This window comes from Platalea leucorodia, assembly GCF_965183815.1.
Source record: "Platalea leucorodia genome assembly, chromosome: 3".
NCBI classification, from domain to species: domain Eukaryota; kingdom Metazoa; phylum Chordata; class Aves; order Pelecaniformes; family Threskiornithidae; genus Platalea; species Platalea leucorodia.
This window is the reverse complement of record NC_138825.1, coordinates 126,145,376-126,170,596: the sequence shown is the minus strand read 5'-3', so window position 1 is coordinate 126,170,596 and position 25,221 is coordinate 126,145,376. Positions and strand designations below refer to the sequence as shown.

The following is a 25,221-nucleotide window of genomic DNA, read 5'->3' as shown; positions in this document are numbered from 1 at the left end:
AGAAGGAGATAGATGAGGAAACCCCTGCAGTGTTACCTTGTCAGAGGCCTCTCTCTGCTGTGTTATTCTTTATTCAAGCTGTTTTTCCAGCAGATGATCAGAGTCCAGTGTGTTCCCCCGGCACAACGCAAACAAGGGATGACTTCTGGTGAAAACCAGTGCACTTCTATGAACGGAATGCTTTTTTTCCCATATATTTCTTTCCCATAATATGCCAGAGAAACTCAAGAGAAATTCTTCTAAAATATAATTCATTGCATTTTAAATGTTCCGTAGAGGCAGTTTTTGTAAGGATGTATTTTTTAGGCACTTACACAGATTAAATTCTTGGAAAAAAATGTATTGCAGATGAGTTCGGCACGGTGAGGTGGATCTGCAGTGCCTGGGCTAACACTTAACTTCTGTGGTGAATAAGTTTCCTCCAGAATAGCCTGTATCCTATTAAGATGGTAATTTTATAAGCTTTTATTACAGTGTCTTATTTATTTATTTTGAGCTTGGGTTAGGCTTCGAAGCTATCTGTTCCTGGCCCAAGTCTTGCAGAGGCTGATCGCTTTGCTTTAATTTCCACTCTGGGTGTATACCAACTCGGTAGTTATTAAGTAAGTCTGGAGAATAGTTAGTAATGCTTTTTCATAATTGTTCTAACAATTTAATTGTTTTAATGTGAGCCAATGGGCAAAGTTAATGCATGGCGCTTTCATGCTCCTGCGGCTGAGGAGAGAGCAACCGAGAGCAAGAGACAACGAGCATCCGTGTTCTCACGTGGTAGCGCAGAGCTGCGCCTTCAGAAATCCCGCGGTCTGATTGTGTTTATTTATATGTATGATATATTTATTCTGCTTGGAATAGTCTGGATATCTCGTGAGCCAGGTGGCTTTTGGTATTTAGAGGCAGAAAATTTTCCTTTTCTTTCTTTTGTATGCAGGGAAGTCTTCTGATGCTGTTGAGACCGTTGCACACAGACTTGAGGTATTCTGAAGCTCCTGAAGTATGTCTTGGCTTTGTCATTAGCTCTTTAACGAGGGCTAAATCAAGTTGGCCATTACCTTTTTTTCAGGGGCTTTTAGTTCCTCAAGCCTTCAGCTTGTGCTGCCTAGTAGCCAGAATAGGGGCATGGATTTGTTTGTTGGACAAGAGTAAAACAGGCAAATTGCAAGAATTTAATAACCTGGAAAAATAATTTTATTTTACAGTGACAAATGCTGCTACATTTTACTGGGAAATGAGCAGTGTGAGTGTAATTTTCTAAGCCTCAAAGCAATGACAGTGATGGAAATGGTTATGAAAGTGAGACTGTTGGATCAGATTCCCTTTGGTCTTTCCCCCATTTTCAACAAAAGGATGGGTTAATTTGAATTTCATTGCTTTTTGTCCTTAGGGAAATATCAAATGATCAGCGTTATTGTGGAACCGTGCCCCAAAGGAGGGGGACAGGTGCTGTGTTTGTGCTTCCACTTCACATATGCAGCAAGCTCATTAATTTGCGGTTTCATACATTTTAGTGGGAAGAGGCCACTGGTCTCTGTCACTAAAATGCAACCGTGATTGATCGTTCAGGGGCAGGAGGGGAAAATATTCAGAAATTAGTTATATAAGCATCTTAAATTAACAATGTGCCTACAAAGAAGCGTTGGCTTTTCCCTGGAGGAATGCTGAAATTGATGTTTCTAACCTCCTCTCTGAACACCTGCCACTGTGTGTTTCAGGAGGGGAACAATGCATTCAAACTCGTGTCTTTTTGTATTCGCTAAGGAAAGTACGTTCCTGCGTGACGATCTGAACCAACCCGGCTGCTACGCCAACCCAGCAGATGGGAGGAAAAAAAGGGGTTACAGAAATCTCGCTATCGCATATGCAATCTCTGTATCTGACAGAACTTGTTTGTTGGTCTCATTAGGTGAAACATCGGTGCCCGTGCTGCTTGCGAGACGTGTCTGAACAGAATAGAGCGGAGTGTAGAGCGCGCAACCCAAACCCCTGCGTCTACATCTCGTTGTCTATTTTTTCTTGTTAGCTGAATGCCTCTGAAGGCCTGGAGCTGCACAGCAAGACAGATGCAGTTCAGAGACTTAGATCCGTGCAATCTAGCGTTCGCGCGGGTATCCGCACGAAGCCTGTCAAGGCTTTCCAATCCCATCTTTGTACGTGGCTGCCTTTGCAGCAGGTCCAACTCAATGTGCAACGAACAGGCTGTTGTCACTCAAGAACGATGCTAACTGATTCGTACCGGCTTTGCTAAATTACCAAGTTCTCGTGTTGCTAGAGCGCACAAGCCCCTCTAGCATCTCTAGGAAAGCGATCGGGTATGAAGGAAAATGGAGAATCACCACCAGTATTACCTTTCCTCTAGGAGAGGTTCTCGTCTTGAAGGACATTGCCACTGGCTGCCTTCTGGTCTCTGTTTCCTTGACGCTGCCCTCATGGAAAGGCAGCTCCTGATGTTCAGCGCAGACCAGCGTGCTTGTAAGACAGGCTTTTATCTAGAAAGAAAGGTATTTTCACAGGTTTTTAAGGCCCAGAGGAGATCTGCAGTGTCTCTAGATTTGAGTCGGTGGCTCACCAACACATAAGAGGTCTTTTGAAAGCCTTTGATACACGATAATGAGGGGAGCGCTGAGGTTAACAGACGTAAAGAAGGGCCTGGCAACGGTGCCAAGTGGGAAACGGAAGAAAGACTGAATTAAATTACTTAGTAGATGTTCACAGTTATCGTTTCAGCCGGTAACGTGAGTGTAGCAGGCCTAAACTGTAGTATTAGTTTTAAGAGGTTTTGTTCCTCGTTGGCTGCATCTGCAGTGGAACTCAATCTCTGATATTAAAGGGATGGCTTTTCTAATGGGATTCACGCCTCTCCATCTGTGCCAAACACGTAATAGTATTTGAGAGCTGTTATTTTATAGCTGAAGCAGTGTTCGCCCTCTATTTTTATATGCACGTTGGGACTTCTTATTAGCATTTCACAACTTGGATTACTTGCAGAACAAAACTGAAAGTTGAAGTTAATGCTCGTACAGAACTAATTTCAAGGGAAATTACTGTAATGTATAATCTGCGGTTAACATTGAAGTCCTAAAATAGAGAACTGAGGTGAGCTGGCTGGTGCTGCAGCTGCAGAGGGTATTTTGTGATCAAGTACCCCTTTAGATCCCTACTTTGAAAGCTGGATATCTAAAACTCCTTCAGTGTTTAAACCATTGTAGGACGGCAAGAAGATGTCCCACATCTCTACAGGAAGGGTAGAGGGATGTCGCGTGTTACCATATGAAAATTATTGCAGTACATCAATAACGTGTTGTAACCCAAAAATGTAACGAAGCATTCCTTCAACATACCTTGCTAAAATACGCTGAAATCTTTAATTGTAGCTTCAGAAGCTACGTACCATGCACTTAAAATCAAGGCACAAACAATAACAGACTGTATTTCTCAGGCTCTTTTTTTCTTGTGCCCCTGAGAGTGTGCTTTTTATGATGTTTAATGGTCTATCTCCTGAGTAAATGACAACATAATAACTATTAGCAGTGCTTTGCTTGCATCGTAATTCTATAAAAGAAGAGGAAATTCTGCACAGAGTTCACATTTGTGATTTTTACTCCTTGTTATTACGGTATTCGTTATGTGTAGTTATATGGAGCTCAGCATAAGTCAGCAGCTGTGAAGGGTTTTGTAGGAAAATAAGAGACGAAAATACATTTTAAATTCTTAGTAACTGCATTTCAGTTTCTTCTCCTCTCAGTTATGTCAATAGTTTAGCTGTCGGGGATGTGTCTTAAACTTTGACATTTGTAGCAGACAGTATCAGTGGTGTGGGTTTACCCATTTGGTGGTTGTTCTCATGAAAGAACTGCCGCATTTTCCTTCAAAGCTGCTTACTGGAGAGAGGTTTTCTCTGAGAATGCAATTTTAAAAGAAAAATTTGTCTTCGTGTTCTTGCCATCTATCAATTTGCAAACTCTATATTCCACCACACTTCAATTTTACTACTTTTAAAATCGCAACCGTTTTTCACTTGAAGTTGAAATATTTCTGTTAGAAAGAACAATAAACACATACTGTTTCTTTAAATGCTTCCCAACCCCCTCACTTTTAAGGAGGTATATAGACCCAGTTAGTGCTTAAAGTTTGCATTCGTTTGAGCTCAAACATGTTTGCTTATATTCTAAATTTTTAAAAAGACAGATGGGAAGTGCATCGAGTGACCAAGCAGGGACAGCATCAGAGACCTGAGTGTCTCAGTTGTCGATTAATCAGTCTGCCCATTTTTCTTCATTTCTGTTATACCCCAAATTTGGGTGCCTTCTCTTTTGCCTCGAATTTGCAGAAGTCTCTGCAAGGACTCAAACAAAGCTGAGCTAACGGGCTGGAGAAGAGGAGAAAATTCTAATCTCTGCAGACATGGGAAGATGGTCTGCTACAGCGTCTAGGACCGCGTTATATATTCCCTGCATCATCTTCTCTTCCCAGGAAGATAAATAGAAACTGGGGATCTTGTCCAGTTTTCACTGTCATCTTCAAAGGCGGTTACGCACGTAGATGTCATACGGTTTTAAAGAATTCGGGAATTTAGTGAAGCGTTGCGTCTCCTCTTTTAGTTATTCGACTGAGACAAGTTGTAAAAATTAAGATGCTGATTATTTTAGAAGTGTGGACAGCGTTACAGCAGCAGCTTTTTGTCTAAAAGTACTCCCCCAGAAAATTATTGAGGTTTCATGTGTTGGAGCTGGATACTTCTGGAAGAGTTTGGGTCCTGCACAATGAATTTGTGGAGAAAAGGAAGAGCAAGTGATTCCGTAGTGCTGGAATTGCTGGCTCTGATGCTGCAGCTGATCCATCCTTGCCTCAGTAGTCCCAGTTACCTGGATTTTCTCAGCAGGAGGCATGAATAGTAAAAGGCAAGCTGAGCTTTGGAAGCTGAGGGTATATAAAAAATGGTTTTAAAATAGCAGAAGTGCTACTGAAACAGTTTCAACATTATACTCGCTGTCAGTGGAGATTTGCTATAAATAAGGCCACATTTCTAGAACTATCAATGTTGTGGTTGTGTAGCAAAGCAGATCACATTAGCAGATGCTTTTGGAAAATGTTTTGCATTTGAGTAAAGTGGTGTGTGAAGTTTGGATATTCCAGGTCAAATTATAATTTCATGTATTGTGAATATATCTAACGACGTTAAAGTCTGCAATACTTCGCTGTTGTAAGTTGTATTTTTTACTCTTCCTACGTAGCCGTGCAGCATAGCAAAAGTGAAAATCTCCTGGATTTAAGTTTTGAGGGTGAACACGAGTGAGCTTTTGCATAGTTTTACTGCTTTTCTCTGTCCTAATGAAAGAAAATGGCAGCGTTTTGGGCTTGGAGTTACACGAGTGCCATGCTTCTGGGAAATGGGCTTGGAGGCTTTGGGTTTAAACACCTGGTATTTTCAGTTTTATAAGCCTGGAATAGTAATTTCGAGTTTCATTTTTCCTGTGTTAATTATTATAAATGTCTCATAATCTGCGGATATAGGTTGTTTAAAACAGGTGCAGTCACTTTAGTATTAATGATGAGTGAGTCTAACATGCCTTACGACTTGAATTGCTTGCTTTGTGCAAAGCAGCTTATTTTCAAGAAATATATGTAATGATGTTTAATAACTTGCTTTGCCAAAGAGTAGGATGTTCTTCCTTTCCCCTGAAAGTATTTGTTGTATATATTTATTTGAATTTCTGCTTGAAATTCTTTGTAGCACCCAGCATGACTATGTTGAGCCAGGAGTTTCGATGTCAAGTGATTTACTCTAATATCTTCATGGAAGTAATATAATTTACTTAGTGCAATAGGGTTTTGTAATATATTCAGGATGGGCAATGGTACACATCACAGCACCTGATTTCTGTTGGCTCTAACAGAAAGCAATATGACTCAGTCAATAAAATAAAGATGTCCTGTAGTACAGTGAGCAGCCGAGAGCTTTAGCGCTGGAACTGTTGTTTTATTCTTAATGCAAGAATCAAAATTAAATTCCCTTCAGGGCGGTAGTTATGCCAGGGGAGACTTGGCCCAGCGGACAAGCATTATATGTAAATACAAAAATTTACCCGAATATTACCTTCATTAAGAAACAATGAATTTCACCATTTATTCCACTTAATGCCACATTTGCACATTATGAAATGAGATAATACGGTTAATTTTTGAGAGCTTAATTTTGTTGGATAATTTTTTATTGGGTAATTGTTAATGGTTTTTTTTGCTTGAGTGGAGTCTCACAGGTTGACTACAAAACCGCCTAGAAAGCCTTCAGACTCGTTTTGCATGATGAAATGGATGCAAGCGTAGGAAAGTCCGTGGTGTCACCAAAGACCTTCAGCGTCAGTGTTTTTCCTGGGGCATAGCTTGATGGAAAGCGTATGAGGAAAGTGCTGAGGAAAGAACGGACGGGGGAGAGCCTTGCTCCCACTTCATACGAAGATGAACTCTAAGAAACATCTTATAATAACACTCGTTATATTTCTACATGTAATTGAAAGATGGGCATGTAGTTACTGAAGACAAAAATCAATGGTCCTGAATTCTGGTCATGGTCTAGTCTGCCACAGTTGTGCTGTGTGATTTGGGACAAGACATTTCAATTCTCCTCATTTTCCATCTACAACGGTGATATTATTCAAAAAATGTGTAATAATACAAAGTATTAAAACAATGATTGCTGGATTCTTACTGGTCCGTACAGAAGCTGTGCTGCCCATCAGCATTATGTGGTTGGAAGGTCGTGAGGCGTGAGCCTACTTCTGGCAAATCATCTTGACACAGTGACTGCATTGAATTCAGATTTTCAGTTTGGGGGAAAAAAAATGGTTCTTGATGTTGTTTTAGGAGATTGTATACACGTTTCGACATTAATATAGGCTCGTAGGATCAGAGGGAAGCTCTGACGGTCACTGTCAACAACATCTTTCGTAAACTGATAACCTGAAAAGATAACGCTCAACCTTGAAAGATGCTCGTCCCCACCGTTCCTGTTTGAAAGCTATTCCAAAATCTTCCTCCTGCAAGGATGGCATTTCTTCGTGGCTGATGCAGCCGTATTTTTTTCCTATTGCTTAGCTTAAATACTGCTAGGCGGGGTTTTTTTCCATTTTGGTGCTTAGATATTTCATATTCTGTAGCAATTCTTTTTCTCTCACCTTTGAGTCTTTATAGGCCAGACAAGCTTCTTGCAAGATAGGCTGGCTGTTCCCTGCCATCCTACTAGCCCTTCTCTATGCCCCTCCGCTTTCCAGGCAGGTGAACTCAAACTGAATTCCCCAAGTATTTCAGTCTCGCTCTGACCTTACAGAGCAATGTTCCCCTGACTTGAAACAGCTTTTTTGATATTTTCTGCTGTTTTAAACAGGCCGGTAGATATCCAGATTGCTTTCTTAAGTATAACGGTTTTTATCGGCTGCGTCACCATCAGCCTCAAAGCTGTTGCTGCAGGTGCTTCTTGTTGGAAAGAGGCCCAATTTCGTGAGCATCTCCCCACGATTAAACAGCCCCAAACCTTCCTGCCATCTACTAATCCTTGAGCCATCTGTGGATCTTGGTTATCCTGTTATGTACCTTTATTTCTGTTGGGACTAGGAGAATTTAATGGAAGATCAATTGAATTTCCACTTGTTTAAACGTCTTTCCCAGCATTAGCATTACACATCCTAAAGCCATTCTAGTGGGAACCTCGTCCTGTCACGTGTCACGATATGAGACAGTCACGGACATCTTCCCCTCGCCTGTCAAGCTCCTTTTCTGCCTCACGTCTGCTGCTTTTAGCCGGGCTCCTCTCGGGCAGAAGACCCTTCTGCTCTGGATCCGCTCTGGTTGAAGGCCCATCAGTCCCTCCCAAGGAGTCCCCAGCTACGGGATCGCCTTCCCTCCCTTCTGGTCGGCCTTCTGCTCTCGCCTTTACGTCTCCCATCCTTTCACGTCATCTGCTCATCATTCGCATTCTCCCTTCGTCCCTGGCTGCCTTCGTTTTCGTTCTCTGCTTACAGGACTACCCGCTCTTCTCCTTTATTGTGCCACGTCTGCTCATAGTCCTCATCCCCTGGTGTAATAACATTTTTCAAGGTGTTTTGCAGACCTGTTCCTTCAGGCTCAGCCTGGCTGCGGGCACTTTTATCGTCTTGCCTGGTTGCTGGCTGTGTTGTCTTTTGACTGATCCCTCATGTAGGTTTTCTGACCAGCTGGGATGAAAAGCAGGGAACCTCTGCCTATACCCCAAGTCATTTAATGGCCGGTGGATGATTGGATCTAGAGCACCTTCCATGGTCACAGTGTCACACAAATGCTTACAGAGGACTGAATTACACCAGAATAAGTTAGCTCCTTTCCCCTACAGCCTTCTTGTAAGAAGATGGTGGTGTCTTTCAGGCTTGCACTTGAAATGCGCTGTCCTTGATGGTTCAGTCTTGGAGCTGGGTTATCGATTCAAGAGAGTGCCTGGATGCCTGTTTGTTTTAAAACTCCCTTACAGACCTTCCTGGAAATATCATCTTTGCATCTTCTCTGCGCCTTTTCCAAACGAACCCTTTCTATATCAAAATGTTTGCAAAAATAGACGTGGTGAGCTTTTTCAAATTCAGTTGATCCCGCTGAAGAAATGGGGAGAGGCAGGAATTTTGCCGGGTCAGTAAGAATCAAGCAGTCGTGCCTTGCCGATGCCTCGAATTCCTGAGGGAGGGAAGCTACGGCTACAGCCCTCCACTGAAGGCTACCGAATAAAGGATCAGCATTGAACATCCCATGAAGCGTTTCATTGGGATTTTTCCCAACAGCAAACGTAGCACCTGGTTTTATATAGGTTAATTCCATCAAAGAAACGAGTCTTTATAATTTGTAGCCTAGAAAATATTTCGCAATTATTCAGGGCACAGACAAAAGACCAGAAATACAAATAAAGGCTGAGACCTCACAGCAGCTGAATCTTTTGTTTTACTCAAGAGCGGGCTGTACAACACACTCGGTCGTGCTCTCTAGAGCCACGAAACAAAGGAACCCTGTTGATGTTTGCTTTGGCTCAAGGCAGAGACAGTTATTTTAAATGAGTTAATAAACGGAGTGGTGAACTATGCTGGTTTGTATAATCTTTTCTCTTTTTTTCTCTCTCTAGGTCACTCAGATGAGTCGTCCAGATTTGATTCTCTTTCTCATGAAATATCTCATGGCTTTGGTCGTTGGGATACCCTCCGTCTTCTGGGTTGGAAGCAAAAAGACCTGCTTTGAGTGGGCTAGCTTTTTCCACGGACGCAGGAAAAAAGAGTGCGTATTGATAACTCCTAGATAAACTGGTTGAGTACTGGCAAATCATCTCCTCTTCCCTTGTAGTCCTGGAAGAGTACTTGGTTCGTTGTTCGTGGAGGCAAAGACAGGAACAGACGGGGGCAGCTTGCTTAGAAATCTCTCGCTATCCAAAATGGAGCAAGGAAGGACAAGCCGAGCAACAGCTCAAAAAACCCCTGAAGAGCTCTTGCTTATTTTTCCATAATTATTCTTTGGTCCCAGAACCAAATCTGCATTGCTCCGTCTGTTTTCAAAATATTTTTTAACAAGAAAGAGGTTTCCGTTGAATGTGACAACTTCTCTGCCATTTACTGAGAGGTGGAATTGACAGTTTTTATTTATAAACGTGCTTATCTAGCCAACTGAATCAGACCTTTAAATTGAAATGAAACGTAAGTTCTTTGCACCATGATTGCAGTTAAAGGCAATTGTCTCTGCTTTTAATCTTCCCGTATGCATTAGTGCCAAAGCACAGTTTGATAAAATGACAGTAAGAACGTTGTAGAGCTTGTGTGAGACTGAAATTAGTTTAGGCTAAGGTATGGCCTAAATTTGGAGACAATCTGTATGATGATGTGATAGCTATGAATAGCTATTTTCAGAATCGTAAATATTGTCTCGTAAGTAGATGTTTCAAAATAGATGCACAAATATAGCAAGCCTTTAAGTGACTTGTATATCCTAAACAGCACTGGCCTTCTGCTGAGGTTAAAGTAAAACCGCCTTCTGTAGAGTTGGAGTAAATTTTTCTTTATTCGAAAGATAACCTACGAAAGAGATGCACACAGGGTTAACAGCAACTTCATATGATTTTAATATATGTACATACATTTTGAGAGGATTTACATAGAGGTGACACGCTAGTTTGGTGGGTAGGGGTCAGGAATAGAGTTAATGAAGGCAGAGGGAGCTGTTTTACAGGGCTGCCTTCTCTCGGCTGTGCTCTGAGGGGGAGCTGGGTGGCTGCTGGATGTGCCATCCTCTCCTGGTGCGGCTCGGCAGCGGAGCAGCTCCCACGCACGGCAGCGTCTGGCTGGAGCCAGGTTCCTCGGCCGGCCCCACTCATTCATGGAGCAGGAAGGGGCAGCGCCGATGCAAACCTCCCTCCGTCGGTAGCCCGGGATCCAAACCTCCCTCCGTCGGTAGCCCAGGATCCAAACCTCCCTCCGTCGGTAGCCTGGGATCCTCCGTGAGCACAAAAATTAAGCGGAGGAGCTAGCCAGGCGGAGGAAACGGAACATGAAAGAATAATAGAGAGAATGGGAGGGGAGGAAAAGGCCTCCCCACAAAAAAGAGATTAAAAAAGAAAAAAGGAATGTCGAGGATGTGATAGCACCTCCTTTCATCGCGCTATGGTAGAGTGGCCAAGTGCGCGCCCCGCCGCCCGCCCAGCAAGGGATTTCAGCAAACAGAGAAGCCGTGGGACTGTAACTGCGGATCTGAGGGCCACAGGCCGGTTGCTTATGCTTTATTAGTTATGTTGTATTTCATCTGGTGTTCTCCTCCTGCTGCCAGTTTTAAGGCAGGTTTTAAATGCTCGTTCGAGTGAGGAAGCAGCTTCCCTGAGAGGCAGGGCCTCTCAGTTAAAACTAATTTCAGTTAAAGAACATTAATTCTGCCCTAGCCCAAACCAGGACCCCTGCGTAATCGGAGCTTGCTGAGTCACAGCGCTGTCCCAAGGATTTTCTTGTAGCCATATTCGTAAACCGAGGCCATAAGCAAATACGCTGCCCTCATTCCACAGGGCTAGGCTGGAGGCTTAGATGCAGGGAGTAGGAAGGATTCGCAAATATGAACTTTGCTAAAATATGCAAACGTAGAGGTGCTTCACAATTAGGCAAATAGAGATACAGTAATGTAAATAAGTGGTCTTATTTGCCAAGCTGTGCTATTTGTCTGCTCCGTTTGTAAAATAGTTATAGTGCTATAGTAACTGCCACCGCTTTTATATTGCAGTCATCAGTGTTAACTATTCAAATTGCGTGTCTCGTTCAGAGTTGTAAACGAGAGTCGGCAAGTGCTGCAAGAGCCGGACTTTGCGCAGTCTCTGCTGAGAGATCCCAACACCCCCATCATCCGCAAGTCACGAGGCACTTCTACCCAGGGCACCTCGACTCACGCCTCCTCTACCCAGCTGGCGATGATGGATGACCAAAGGAGCAAGGCAGGCAGCGTCCACAGCAAAGTGAGCAGCTACCACGGCAGCCTGCACCGATCGCGTGACGGCCGGTAGGTTTCTCCTCTTTAAAATCTCGTAGAAAATTGGACGAGCCTCTGCTCGTTTGGCCATCGCGGTGCTAAAACTGGAAGTTCTGCTAATATTGACTTTCTCTGATTGCATCGCCTCTCCCTGTGAATGTCCGGATTGGAAAGAGAAAAAATATCGTGATATTTTCAGAGTCTGTGCTAGCCTTCATGAATTACACGGTGGGAATGTGTTCAGCGCTGGTTCTCCTGCGAAGGCGGTGATCCGCGTTACATCATCTGAGCGCCTGGGAAAACAGATCTCTCCCAAAGTCAGCCGCGTATTTTTGTGGCTGCTTTTGCCTGGGTGTAAATTGATTTTGTTTCTGTAAATAGTCCTAGCCCTGCTGAAGTAAACAATAATAAAAGTTACCCACTCTGACTTGAGGTGTAGTTGAGGTTTGTAACGTAGTTTATCATCAAGTATTTTACTCACCTAATTATCAATACCCTACGTAGCGCTGTAGTAAGAACCAAGGCGCGTAAGGAGTTGAAACAACCTGCCTGGGGCTGTAGGAGCTGACTGCGCGAAACGGAGGACGGCTTTTTTCACAGAAGCAGAGGGTTTGTGCGCGTGCGTGCACAGGCACCAAGATTTATTTACATTCTTTCATGACTGCGGCGGTAACAATAGTAATAATTGTCCTCTATTTCTATAAATTAGGTACACTCCCTGCAGCTACAGAGGCGTAGAAGAAAGACTACCTCACGGCAGCATGTCACGACTGACTGATCATTCCAGGCACAGCAGTTCTCATCGGCTTAACGAACAGTCGCGTCACAGCAGCATCAGGGATCTCAGCAGCAACCCAATGACACACATCACGCACGGGACCAGCATGAACCGCGTTATCGAGGAGGACGGCACCAGCGCTTGAGCCGCTTCGATCGGAACAGAGTGGTCGATGCGGTTGCACGGCTCGTGGTCCCTTCCTCAGCGATGTGATAACGCTCAGTATTATCATGCCTCTCATCGGGTGCTGATTTTGTGCATCAGGAAGCCGCAACCGGCTTCTTCGTGTTGAAGCCAGCGTTCTTGTCCTTGTGTCAGAGCTAGAGTGTTCAGCAATCCTGAATTATTGAGTAAAAAGCTGGTTGTCTCCTTTGACCCTACCTGTAGGTAATTATTTATTCGATAACTGTTACTCATCAGGCACCATTGCTGAATTTCTTATTCTTTGCTGAAAAAAGAAAATCTCCCCTCCCTCCGCCGGCTCTGCGTGTCGGTAGGTGTTGCCCTTGGGAACTCGCTGGCGGGGTCACGCTGAGATTTTTTTCTTATGAGGCGTAAGGGAACTCTTGAATATTGAAGGAATTCCTCCGCGCACCTCTCCGATGCGATAACAAACTGCGACTTGTTTTCATCAAGCGCGGGGGGAGGGGACGCGTACGCAATGCTGTATAAAGGACACCGGCGCGGATCGGCAGGCGTTTTTAATGGTTACACTGGAAATGCAACGCGGGAAGGAGCTTTTCGGAGAAGGAAAGGGAACTCCGCTGACGATCACCAGCTCTTACCAGAGCTGTTCAGGCTCAGTTGTTGGGGTGGGGCGGGAGGGTGGGGGGAAGAGAGAGGCAGGGAAGAGCGATTTTTGTATAACTTGTATTGTCCTTGCTTTTTTACAAAATACTATTTAAATTTTCTACTTGTTTACAGTTTAGGTAGGAAGAGATCAATTTTAAAACCAGTTACCTAGATAATATTCAGCCACTTATTTTTTAGATTAATGTACAAAAGCTGAGATTGCCTGTTCCTGACCTATTTAAAAAATAATAATAATAATAATAATAATAGAAAAGCTGAATTTGTCGCCCAGACTGGAATGCGCAGCCTTTTCCTTACAAGCAGAACAACCCCTGTTTACAGACCCCGCAGCCTGGGCGAGGAAGGCTGAGGCCAAGACAGAGCGGAGGCGTTGGATCAGGGATGGCCCGCCTTCCTTGCCGCGTCGTGGCCGGTTTTTGGGAGGGTTCTCCTTGCGCTGAGCAAGCGGGGAGCAGGAATTCAGACGCGGGCGGGAGAAATCGAGGCAGGAGCTGCCCACAGGTGGGGAAGGAGCGGGCTGCAGCGGCCAGAAGCCCGCTGCGTTGCTGTCTTGAGGAGGAGGAGACGGGGATCCCCCGTGAATCGTTGGCTCCTTCCCAGCCGGGGAGCTCGCGTTACTGACCCTCCAACGCAGGTTCTTTTCTTTTCGTTCCCTACTACAGGTTCACGGTAGAGAATTCTCAGTTTGGGCTTTTTGGCGTGTAAATAATGTGCTGGGGTGCAGCAAGGCTTCGCTGACGCTGCAGGCAGAGGTCAGGGCCTGTCTCAGACGGGGCAGCAGATCTGAAGCATCGGCTGCGAGGTTCAGTCAGCCCGAGGAGGCACCGATCGCATTTAAACCTACCTCAGTAATTACTACAGATCATCGCTAGGAAATGAATACTTATTTTTTCATCGTCCTTACATAATTCCCTTTTTGACCTGTTAGAGGCATGTTGAAAAGCCGTCGTAGGCGCTTAGATGGCACAACCTCAAGGGCAGGAGTAGGGCAGCCTCCCGTGGCGCGTACGTCAGAGGCTTTCGCGCACGGCAGAAGCGGAGCTGCGCTACGATTACCCATTTTAATTGCAGCTGATGACACAACAGCAAAGCACGTAACCGTGCGCTCCGTGAAATCAAAGGTTGCCCTGGGAGTCACCGTGTCTTAGAAATATATTTACCGTAAATTGTCGTTCTCGCTTCCGCCGGGCTTTTGCTCCAAAGCAGAAGCACAAACCAAACCCAACATCAAATAACAAAGCTGAGCAGCGGCTCCGCGCTCTCTCTCGTGTAAATCCAGGGAGGGAGGTTGCTGCACCGGCTGCCCCGGGGCAGAGCAAGCTCTGCTTTGCCGTTTGCTCAGCAAACAGCCCCGGGCGAGGCGGCCGGGTAGCTGTCCAGATACGCTAGATCACCTCTTTCAAAGCAGATGGGTAGGAAAAGATCTTTTCAGTGACTTAAACTGGCAAAACTACAATTCCCCGTAAGCCACAGAGGTGGAACCCTTCTTTATTTTCAAATTCAGCTTCTGCTAAATAGCTTGCTGCTTCGAGGGGATGATAGTTTTGGGAATCTGGATCTGCAGAAGGAGCCGGGTAGCTGAGTTCTTCTAAACCCTGTAACTGAACTAAATAAGCGCAAGTGTTTATGTTGATCTTCTTGGCTCGATTTCCAGTACTTTTTTTTTTTTTTTTAAATTGCAGCGATGCTTTGACTTGTTTAGAGTCAGGGAGGGGAATGATGATGGAGGTTTGCAATACGTCCTGCTTGAAATCCTGTTAATTTGTGAGGTTAAGTCCCGGTATTGTTTCCAGACGGGAATAGCTACGCTGCTCCTTGCTCACGTATCCTGCAGGCGAGGGACAGACTCCTGTCACCCCAGAGAGGTGATTAAAATGCAAAACTCGAGCTCTGGCTGGGGTTTATGCCCCCCCTACCCCTGTAATCCCAAACCCTCCCTTTTATCTTCAACACCTGAGCTAGCACGCTGCTCTGGTTCCGTGCAGCATTCCTTCCCGGGGTTTCAAAGCCCTTTACCGATGGCTGCTTCGGGTTTCAGGTGTAAGATTCCCTGGCTGGGACGCTCACAGGGCTGCAGCTCCCGGATCGTCGCGCTTGGGGGCTCTGAACGGCCCAGCCGCCGTCTCTGGCGGGGTACCCAGGCCTGGTTTTGGGGTGCTTTCCCATCTGGCAGCCCCTGCTAACGGGCGAGAGCTCCAGCCCCGGCGCCTGGTTTCTGGGACCGGTGCCAATCCTTAAATTCGCCTGGAGCTTAAACGCCGGCGCAGGACGGCAGCTCTGCCGTCGCTGAAAGACTCCGGCGGCTTCGGGCTCGGCTGACCGCACGTACCTGTAGTGAACACGCGTTCCTCGGGACTTAACAGCGGCGCTTTGTCCCTCTCCAGCAGTGCCGCAGCTCTCAGGGCAAAAGCCCGACCCTCTCTCCTCCGAAGCAGGCAGAGAAGTTGTACATAGCCCAGTTTCTCCAGCTCGTCCCAACGGCAGGTTAACGTATCTCCATCCTACGCATACGATGACTGAAGCCCCAAAATACTGCTTTGCACAATGGCGATGATAGCAAAGCTTCCCATCCAACCCGCGGCTCCTTATTCCCCGTATTCCCGCGGAACTGAATCTCCGTTTTATTTGCGAACGCGTCGCTGCCTTGGCAGCTCTGCGTCCCCGAGAAGTGACGGCGGCGGCGGTTCACCCCTCCTCTTCCCCGCAGGCTGGCGCAGCGCGCTTTGCTCCGAGAGCGTCGCTCTCCTGTCCGGGCAAAGCAGGAGGTGGCCGGGGGCAGGCGAGCGCGCGGCTGCCGCTGGCGAACGCGGACATCGGCCCCATTGCCGCTGGCGACGGATCCCCCCGAGCCTGTGGTGTTCCTTCTTTCTTAACCCCGTCGTAGCTCTCGTCGTTCATTGAGATATCGCGAATCAGAGATGCGGTCGTGTTGCATGGAGGCGGTTGTCTCAGGACCTGTTGGATCCTGTTGGATTGGTAGCGCTCGTCTTTTTAAAGCGTAAAAATATCCAACAGCGGCAAAAAGCCACATTTAGGTGTAAATTTATCTGTCCGCTCTCAAGTGCTCGCTGTTTTCTTAGTGCTTAGACCTAAATTTTGCTACAGGAGCTTTAGATGTAAGCTGAAACCCAGCCGCAGCCAAATGGTTCCAGCAAACGGGAGGGAAAACCCCTCGGGAAGGGCGCGGGAGGCCAGGAGGAGAGCCAGGGGTTGGGGCCAGCCCTCAGCGCGATGCCCACCCTCCCAGGGGAGCCGACCCCGCAGCCCAGCTCCGGGGGGCTGAGGACCCCCAAAAAATCACGGGCGGGGAGCGGGTCGTACCGCGGAACCGGGGCGCAGAGCGGAGCCGCCCCAGGTTCAGCTTGAACAGCAGAATAGCGACTTGAACGAGAAATTTCGCTCCTCTCCCAACGCACTCCGTTTCTAACCGGATCGGGATGTATTTTCACCCGAGGCGGGATGTTTTACGTGGTTTTGGCCCATCCGGGGAGCTCGGCGCACGTAACGGCGCCGCCGCCTCTGCCAGCGCTTTCCCTTGACGCGCTCGCGCTCGGTTTGCGGCGTCATCCATTTCTGAGCGAGGCGGGAAGGAGCTTTCGCGCCCGTGGGAGCTGTACCTGGAGGGCGCCGCGGCTGTTGGCGCCTGACCGCAGCCGACTTGACTTGCGCTCAGCTCTCGGTAGACTCGTTGACAGTAGTCCAGTGTCGGGTTTGTAACGTTTAATTTTTAGCACTTTAACTGTGAGTGTACAAACTGATTATATTGTAGTAGGTGTACATTTTCATTTTAAACCTTTAAACGTTTTTAATAAAATGATGGAAAAATCCTAGTCTCTTTGTCAACAGGCTTTCAAACCCTCTCCGATGTGCGTAACTACACACCCCCCCCCTTTAAAAACCCAGTTCAGAGGCAGCTAAGATTTAAATATTAAATTTTACTTTGGCTAGCGGCGCTCTGAATTTGCAGAAAGACTTTCTAGACTTCATCTTTCCCCAACATCTGTACTCAGGGCCGCCGGGCACCCTTCCAGCAAACACAGAGCTCTCCGCAGACTCGGGGCTCTGGGTTGTTCCACCCTTTTACGAGCAGCAGACGCTCAAACCACCGGCATTTCGCGAGCAAAGAGAGGAGCGAGCTAACGAACGGCGGCCGGGTTTGGGAGCGGGGATGCGGGGGGTGTTTGGGGGTTTGGGCTGGGTTTTTTTATTGCCGAATTAAACCAGAGAACAGGATGAGTTGTTGGTTTTTTTAAGTAGCTGTCTAGCTACTAGTTGGATACGTGGTTTGGGAAGCCGTACGCTCCGTCTCTCGCATGGCTGGTGATAAAATAACTAGTTTTAATAATCACAGCTGGTGCTGGTGGAACACTCGCTGCTGGTTTGGGTCTCGTTAAGATAAATAACTCAGTTTTGTACTTCAGGAGCCGCTGGTTAAGACGCAGGTCCTGGAGGGAGAGGTGAAATCGGCCCGCGCACGCACCCCTGCGCAGCGTCCTGGGCGGAGCGGCTCCGTCCCGAAGCATCGGCCTCCCCAGGGATGCTGCAAGAGCAGCGCCCGAGGGGCCCCGGGAGCGGCGGCAGTCGGCTGCGGAAAAATATTCCTGGGGAAAAACCTTCCTAGGGAAAAACCAAGGTAGGGCTGTGGCTACGGAGCGCGGGGGACTGACGGAGCGGCTGCCCGTCCTGCCCTAAGGACCTGCACCACGGCAGGGGTGGCAGAACGGACAATATCCCTCCTCCTCCTCCCTCTTCCCGGAATTTAGGCTGTCGCTGTCCTGGTTTGTGAGCGCGCCGGCTCTGAAGGCGAGCGGCTGAAGAAATGATCTGCCCCGGCCTCTTGGGGCGGCCGGGGGATTTGTCACTAGGGCTCAAACCGTCGGGGATGAGGAATCGGAGCTCACCTCATTTATCTTCCCGCTCTTGCGCTGCAGTAGCAGGTCCCAAAGGGGTTAATGGAGGGGACGAGGGGATCGGAGTCATCCGGAGAGGCTTAGCCCTCGGGATGCGCTGAAAGCAAAGTTAGAGATGGTTTTAACGGCCTGCAGGCGAGGAAGACGGGAGCATCAAACAAGAGCGAGGGGCTGGGAGAGGGGCTGGGGCCGAGCCGGAGGCAGGGGGCAGCGGGCAGCGGGCAGCCCGGGCCCCCGTTCCTCCCCGCGCTGAGATCCAGGGCAGCGAATTTCAGTTGCTGTCGCGTTCCTGCTGCACCGTAACGCCCCGTTCGCTGGTTTGGGCCCAGCTCTGCCCCGCAGCCCCGCCGACTCGGGCCCTCATTGCGACTTCTCCACCGGTTTGAAGGCAGAAGAGCATCCGGCCACGCACAAAATCCTAAAGAAACTAAAACCTCCAGGAAATCCTTGACAACCAAAGACTGAAACAAAATGGGTGGCAATAGAAGGATCTTTTAAAAAAAGTCATTTTCTTCAGGCGTTATCGGCAGCTCAGTGCGGCTCCCGCGCAGCGGGGCAAAGCCGCCGACCCCGTGGCGTGGCCGTGTGCTGGGATCCACGTTTCAAACGTGCTTTGCTACCGGTCCAACTGGTTTTTATGATAATACTTCCAAGCGCGTTTGATGGATATTCAGTCTCCGGTTTCGGTGCCTGCGCGCATTCACCGCCTGCTCCCAACACCCACATCCCGCTCGCGGTCCCGCCGGCACCGCCGGATTCCGCTCTGCCCCACCGGGACACCTCCAAGGGCTCCAGCTCGGCATGGGGAAGCTGCTTTCTCCTCGCCCGTCTCTTTGGTTTTGCGTTTGGTTAAATCCCCGCTTCCACCCAGACCCTTTGCTTCACCTCCCCGTTGATCCCCTCGCCTCCGCAACCTCCCCCTGCAGCGCTTCGATGCGTCTCGAAGCGACGGCCTCTGCGTCGCGGCTGCCTTTGAAGCGAGGGCCTCTGCGTCGCGGCTGCCTTTACGAAGGTTCCTGGGAGGCCGGAATGGCTCCCCAGCGAGGGCTGCGCGGGCGCTCGGCGCGTGGGAGGCATCGCGACACCTGGAATGGCGGGAAAGCTGACGAAGGATGGATCTGCAGTGCCAAATGGCTGCCAGCCTCCTCCCAAGCTGCTGTAATAGAATATTTTTAACATTTTTAATATTTTAAATATTATTTTTAATATTTTAAATATTGTTAACATTTTAAATATGTTTAACATTTTTAATATTTAAATATAATTTTTAATATTTTAAATATAATTTTTAATATTTTAAATATTTTTAACACTTTAAATATTTTTATTTTTAATAGTTTAAATATTATTTTGAATATTTTAAATATTTGAACATTTTTAATAGTTTAAATATTATTTTGAATATTTTAAATGTTATTTTTAATATTTTAAATATTTTGAACATTTTTAATAGTTTAAATACTATTTTGAATATTTTGACTATTTTAAACATTTTAAATATTTTGAACATTTTTAATAGTTTAAATATTATTTTGAATATTTTGACTATTTTAAACATTTTAAATATTTTAAATATTATTTTTAGTATTTTAAATATTTTTAACATTTAAAATATTTTTAATATTTTAATAGTGTAGATATTTATCTGATTTATATTTGTAATATAATCTAATATATAAGTATATAAAATACATTTAAAAATATAAAATGTAATAAATATGGCCAAACCTAATCCCATCCCCTCCCTGTATCCGACAGACACAATAACCCCCCAGAGACCAAAGCCAGCACCCAGCCGGGACGCGCGTCCTCGGCGCTAAGCCGCCGCATCTGCCCCGCGCAAGGCAAAGAGGTCGCGTTCGGCTGCTTTAGTTCTGCATTTCGAGCGCCCAGGATTCGGCTGATGTCTTCTTCCCCCGCCCCCCATCACCTTTCTCCCCGATTTCTGATTTTTCAGGGCTTGGGGGCTGGTTATTGTGTTGTCCTCCGTGGGTTATGTTGGTGTCATCAGAGAAGCGATGACGGTTTCACCCTCCTCGGCTGCCAGCGCGCGGGGGAGCAGCACCCCATGTCTCTCAGTTTCCCATCGATCTGCGCACGCAGCGGGCGGGCGAGGAGGGAGCGGGGTCCTGGCCAGTGCCCATCAGTCCGCCCGCACCTTTGCAGCCCTGCCAAAAATAAGGGGTTTGGATACATTTTTGCCTCTCACAGCTTCAGATATTGACTTTATTTCTTACTGTTTTGCCTCAGTATTTATAAAACATCCTTTGTTTTCTTTCTTTTAAATCCATCTCATTCGGTGTAGAGGTATCCTCCGCTGCTTCTCGTGTTTGTTGGCCCGGCGCTGGTGCGGAGGGTTCCTGCCTTTGGGAGAACGTGCTGAAAAAATCCCTTAAGGCCCTGAATTGCAACATAATCCAGCTACAAATCCCACCTGGAATCTGTCAGAAGCGACGAGCCCCGACATACCTCCGCCGAGCTCCCGCGACGCCTTCAAAGCCCTCTGATCTCCTCTGTGGAAACGCTGCCGTCAGATAAGGCTCGGCCCCTGCCAAAAGACGTGAAACATCTGCTTGGCTGCAGAAAGCAGGATTAGACAAAACCTAACCTTGCTCCTAATTTTTAATTTTGGGGGGGAACCGGCTCCTCGTGCGGGTTCTCTCTTGCACGGGGGTTTTGGGGCTTTCACAGTGGTCCCCGAACCCCGAGAACAAGGTGCTGCCAAGCACCAGTGCACGGAGCTCGTGGAAGAGCACTAAAATCTGGGACTAACCAACTATTTGGAGCCCACTGAAAACAAGAAGCCATCTTTATATTTCAAATCTTTTTTCCCACTTGAAAAGTTTCTCCCTAAATGCAATTCTGGAGCACCTGGTTGTCCAGAAAAGCTCCTGGAGCTCCTTTGGGGGACCTGACCTTGGCGGCAGCCCAACAAAATGTGAGCCCCCAGCGCTGCTTGGGCACGGCTCGGCAGGTGAAGGGTTAACACCGGTCTTTGGGTGCCTTTAACTGCGAGCAAAATCCCTGAATCCTGCCAAACCTCGTTAGGCCATGAGCAGGGTGAAGGGCAACAACGCTAATTGGAGTGACGGCCTCGCTGCGGCGGCCTCCGGAGCCGTGATAAATTAGCGGTGGCGCAACGAGGAGGTGCTGAGCTTTGCTGCCGTTATCAGGTGCTGCGTCACCCCCAGCCCCCCCAAAAACCCTGACCCCCCATGGGTGTGAGTGGCCCTCCCGGCCTGTCCGCGGGGGCATTTCTCCCTCCAGCTGCCGGGGAGGGATTTTGATCCGTCTTTGCGCAGCACCGGGAAGCGCAGCGGCACCCTGCACCCCAGGCCGTGACGGGGTACGGGGCTCCCCACCCCAGGGACGCGCGGCAGGGATGGGAGGTGCTGCAGGCTGCGGGATTAGGGGCAGTGGGATAACGGGGGGGAAACGCGGAGCAGCTGCTGCTGGAAAAGCCGTGACCGGCAGGACTGAAACTTCTGTATTTTTGCTTGAAGCCCAGGAGAGAGGAGCCCTGTGGCCCCGGCAGCGCCGGCGGCTGTCACGGGCCGTCTCCGTTCCCTGCCTCGAGCTGCAGTAAATCAAGCTCCCTAATGCTGCTCCTGCCCCAGACCCTCATCCTCCTTGGCTCCCACCGTAAGCAGAGCTCATTGTAGAACATTTGCCCGCCCTGTGCCCCGTTTCCCCACGGACAAACCATCCTTACAGCCTTTCCTCCCTCCTGGGACAGCGGGGAAGTGGGAGCTCTTGGAGTAACCTGGGCGCAGGGAGGATGCTTTGCTGTGCAGGGATGGAGGGACGCTCCCAGGGAGGGAGGGATGCTCCCAAGGATGGAGGGATGCTCCTGAGGAGGGATGGATGCTGACAGGGATGGAGGGATGCTCCCAGGGAGGGAGGGATGCTCCTGAGGAGGGATGGATGCTGACGGGGATGGAGGGATGCTCCCAGGGAGGGAGGGATGCTCCTGAGGAGGGATGGATGCTGACGGGGATGGAGGGATGCTCACGGAGAGCAGGACCCCGAGACAGCTTGAGACCTTGCCTGCTTGGAGCCAAGACAACGAGCCGGGGCTTGCAAAGCTGCTGAGAGGTGTCAATGCCTTTGTCGGACCAAACCGGGCCGGTTACGGGAGGCTGTTACGGGAGAAGCCGCGATGTTAATCCTGCGCAAGGTCCTGAGCACGGGCGATGTCCCATACCGTCCCTGGGGTGGCTGCTGCTCAGGGCAGTTTGGCAGGACCCACGGCGGCTTTTCCACCCAAACCCCAGGGCAGAAACCCCTCCGTCAGCCCCGAAAAGGAAAAGCCCTGGGGAAATGTGAGGTCTCATCCTGGCGGGGCTGAGCACCAGGCCGGGCAGTGGCTGTCCCGCCTTCGCCTCTGGGTTTGGGGAGCCCATGGGGAAACCCCTGGGGCCAGGAGGGCTGTGAGGAATCATCCCAAAAAAGCAGCATCCCAGAGGCCAGCTGGGATTTTTAATGCAATAGTGCCACCCCGTGCGAGCCCCGGGCTCCCGGCTGCGGTGACAAGCGGTAACGGTGGCCCAAGTGGCCTTGGCTGGGGCACAGACGGGTGACAGGCAGGATGGGGAACCCCACCGCAGTGGGGTGGTGGCACTGGGGATCAAAACAGCCAGGGGTGGGAGACACGGCCATGGGCACAGCAAAGGGGTGACGGCTGCGTCCCTACGGGAATCACTCGATCCCATTGCCGTCGGGATCCTGCAGATGCCAAAAATGTCTGTGGTCTGTAGGGACACCACGAAAGCTGGAGAAACACGAAATATGCAGAAATCACCAACTCGGTGCTTCCTCGAGCTGCAAAAGGGAGTTTTATGCTCTTTTATGCTCTTCTCCATCTTTGCTGGTCCATGCGGTCCCCTCCTCTGCGTCCTGCCCCGGAGGGAGCTGGGGCAGGGGGAACAGGGAATATCCCATCCCTGGCCCTGCGAGGGGAGGCCCGTGTCCCCAGCCCCTCCCTGAGCCCCGGGAAGAGCCGGCACCACCTGGGAGAAACCTCACAGGGGCTCTTTGGGATTATTTAGTTGTCACGCCGTATTTGCACGGCCTGGAGGAGGGTTGGGGCAAGCAATTATTTTGTGCGCATGTAGAGTGATGTTTAAGGCAGCGGCAATGCATCCTGAAATCCCACTGCCAGACGAGCTACGGCAGCGAGGACGGATGGGTGACGGGCGATCCCTGACACCCCAGGGACCAGAGACACCCCGACGGGTGTTTCCCCGAGACCCAAGGCACTCCAGGGTGCCTCCAGGTGCAGCTCAGCTCGTGCGAGATGAGCACCCAGGCTGAGGGAGCGGAGCCACGCTCCTGGTTTCAGCTCCCCCAAATTTTTTGCTGCAGGGGCTTTCAACCCACCATCACCGCCCAGCTCCCTCCGTGCCTACGCATCCCAGAGACTGTTTCAGGGCGTCAGATGGGGACAAGAAACTTTTGGGACAGGATCCCTCTGCCTCTGAGTGTTTTTAGGGTCAGGCTCTGCTATTTTGGCACGTCCCAGAGGTGCACATGCATAAGGGTCCGTGTGCAGATGCGAGCACGGCCACGCACGCCGTACGGTCCCGTTGAGAGGGTCAGGAGAGCCCATCTGGGCACCCCCCATCCTATAGGGTCCATATGGCACCGCCGTGCCCCTAACGCTGCTGGAGGGATTTGTTGGACATACAGCTGGAAGGAAGGAGAAGGCTCTCCGGGCTGTGTAAATAAATGCAGAGCAGCATTTGCACGCTGCCAACTAACTGGGGGGGAGATGGTTTTTGCGGCCGATCACTGGTATGATGCACGCCCCCAGCGAGGCTTGAGATGCAACCGCCTCCCTCCGCTCGGATCAGAAAGGCTAATCCTCTGGGAATAATAGACGTAAGCTTCTTAGCCAGCCGCGCTGTCAATGTCCGTCGCTGATGAGCTGATTAAAATCAAATGGAAAAGATTAAACTCACCCCCTCCGGTTACCCCGGGAGCTGCCCTGGCGGCAGGCAATGGAGAGGAGATGCTCTTCAGTGGGCTCGGTGGCTTTGCTCTGCCCTGTCCGTCTGTCCATTGTGGGTCCGTCCAGACCTGGGTGCTCTGTAGCCAGGAGGGACGTTTCAAGCCTTCGTAATCTCCGCAAATCCCCTCCCTGCGCCACACCAAGAGGTCCTGGCAGCAACCGGCTCCTTTGAAGACGACAGCTTATCCCTGCCCAAGCTGCCACCTGGAGCTGGAGAAAACGGTGCCAGAAAAATTGGTTATGGGCAAAATTTCCCGAAAGGGAGCCCCTGTCCCGGTCCTCCGTCAGCCCCAGGGGACGGCCCCAGCGTCTTACTTTATTTAAGCAGTTGTATGAAGTAGCCATCGCCGCTTTGGGCACGAGCCTTGGCAAGCACAGCATGTCATAGCAGAAAAACAGGGGATTCCCTTGGATTTGAGAAATTTTTGCAGCCCCCCCCAACATTTGGCCAAGTGCTCCTTGGGAAAGGGAACTCGATCTCCCCAGAGTCAAACCCTGCTCCCGGGAAGCAATGGGAGCGTGTGGAAAGGCATCATGTGAACAGAGCTGACGGGATGAGGAATTTGGTTAAAAAAGAAGCTTTTTGAGTCAGAACGAGCGACCGGCAGAGGCAGGATGGCATCAGGAATCCTGGTCCTACCTGCAAGGCTGCCCACGGTCGCTGGTAAAGAAGAGAGACAAAGCCGGAGCTCACGCTGTGTGCACGCCTGCTTGCTTGTGCCTCTGGTTTTCTGCTGACTCCTTCAGTAACGGCCCTCCGTTGTCGCTGGCGGCTCTTTTCCAGGTCTTGTCCATGACCTCCAGTTGCTTTTGCTGTCAGGAAAAAACAGGAATTATATTAGAGGAGCCTGCTGCAAACTGGGAATGTGGATCAAAGCATGTGGGGGTCTCCTGTTGACCCCCTTTCAGAGCAGTATTTGGGATTTAACCCCATTTTTGGGGCGATCCCACTCTGCCATGGTCATCGCCCCTTTGGGATCCCTTTTCTTCAGAGTTTTACTGAATTATTGCTTGGCCTTTGAGTAGGATCCCACTGCTGGGCTCAGCAGAGCAAAGCTCCTCCAGCAGTGACCAAGGGAGGTGACATCCCTGCAGGCCACAAAGTCTCATTAATATTTAGTTGATCCTTCTGCAGAGCTGCATTAATTACCCATCTGAGCTGCATTAATTACCTGTCTGAGCCGCCTGGGCAGAGAGGACAGGAGATGCCT

At 49.0% G+C, this 25,221-nt stretch overlaps 1 protein-coding gene across 2 annotated transcripts in view; it reads left to right on the top strand.

Moving 5' to 3' along the window:
* Positions 1-12,422, top strand: part of FZD3 (frizzled class receptor 3) — a gene marked incomplete at both ends in the record, with an annotated part of 58,000 nt that extends 45,578 nt beyond the window's left edge. For both annotated transcript variants that reach the window (XM_082305236.1, XM_082305237.1), the window contains 3 exons: positions 9,131-9,279; positions 11,296-11,529; positions 12,209-12,422. In XM_082305236.1, coding sequence (XP_082161362.1) covers positions 9,131-9,279; positions 11,296-11,529; positions 12,209-12,422 — 597 coding nt within the window. The remainder of the gene's footprint in view (positions 1-9,130; positions 9,280-11,295; positions 11,530-12,208) is intronic.
* Between the last annotated feature and the right edge of the window lie 12,799 nt (positions 12,423-25,221).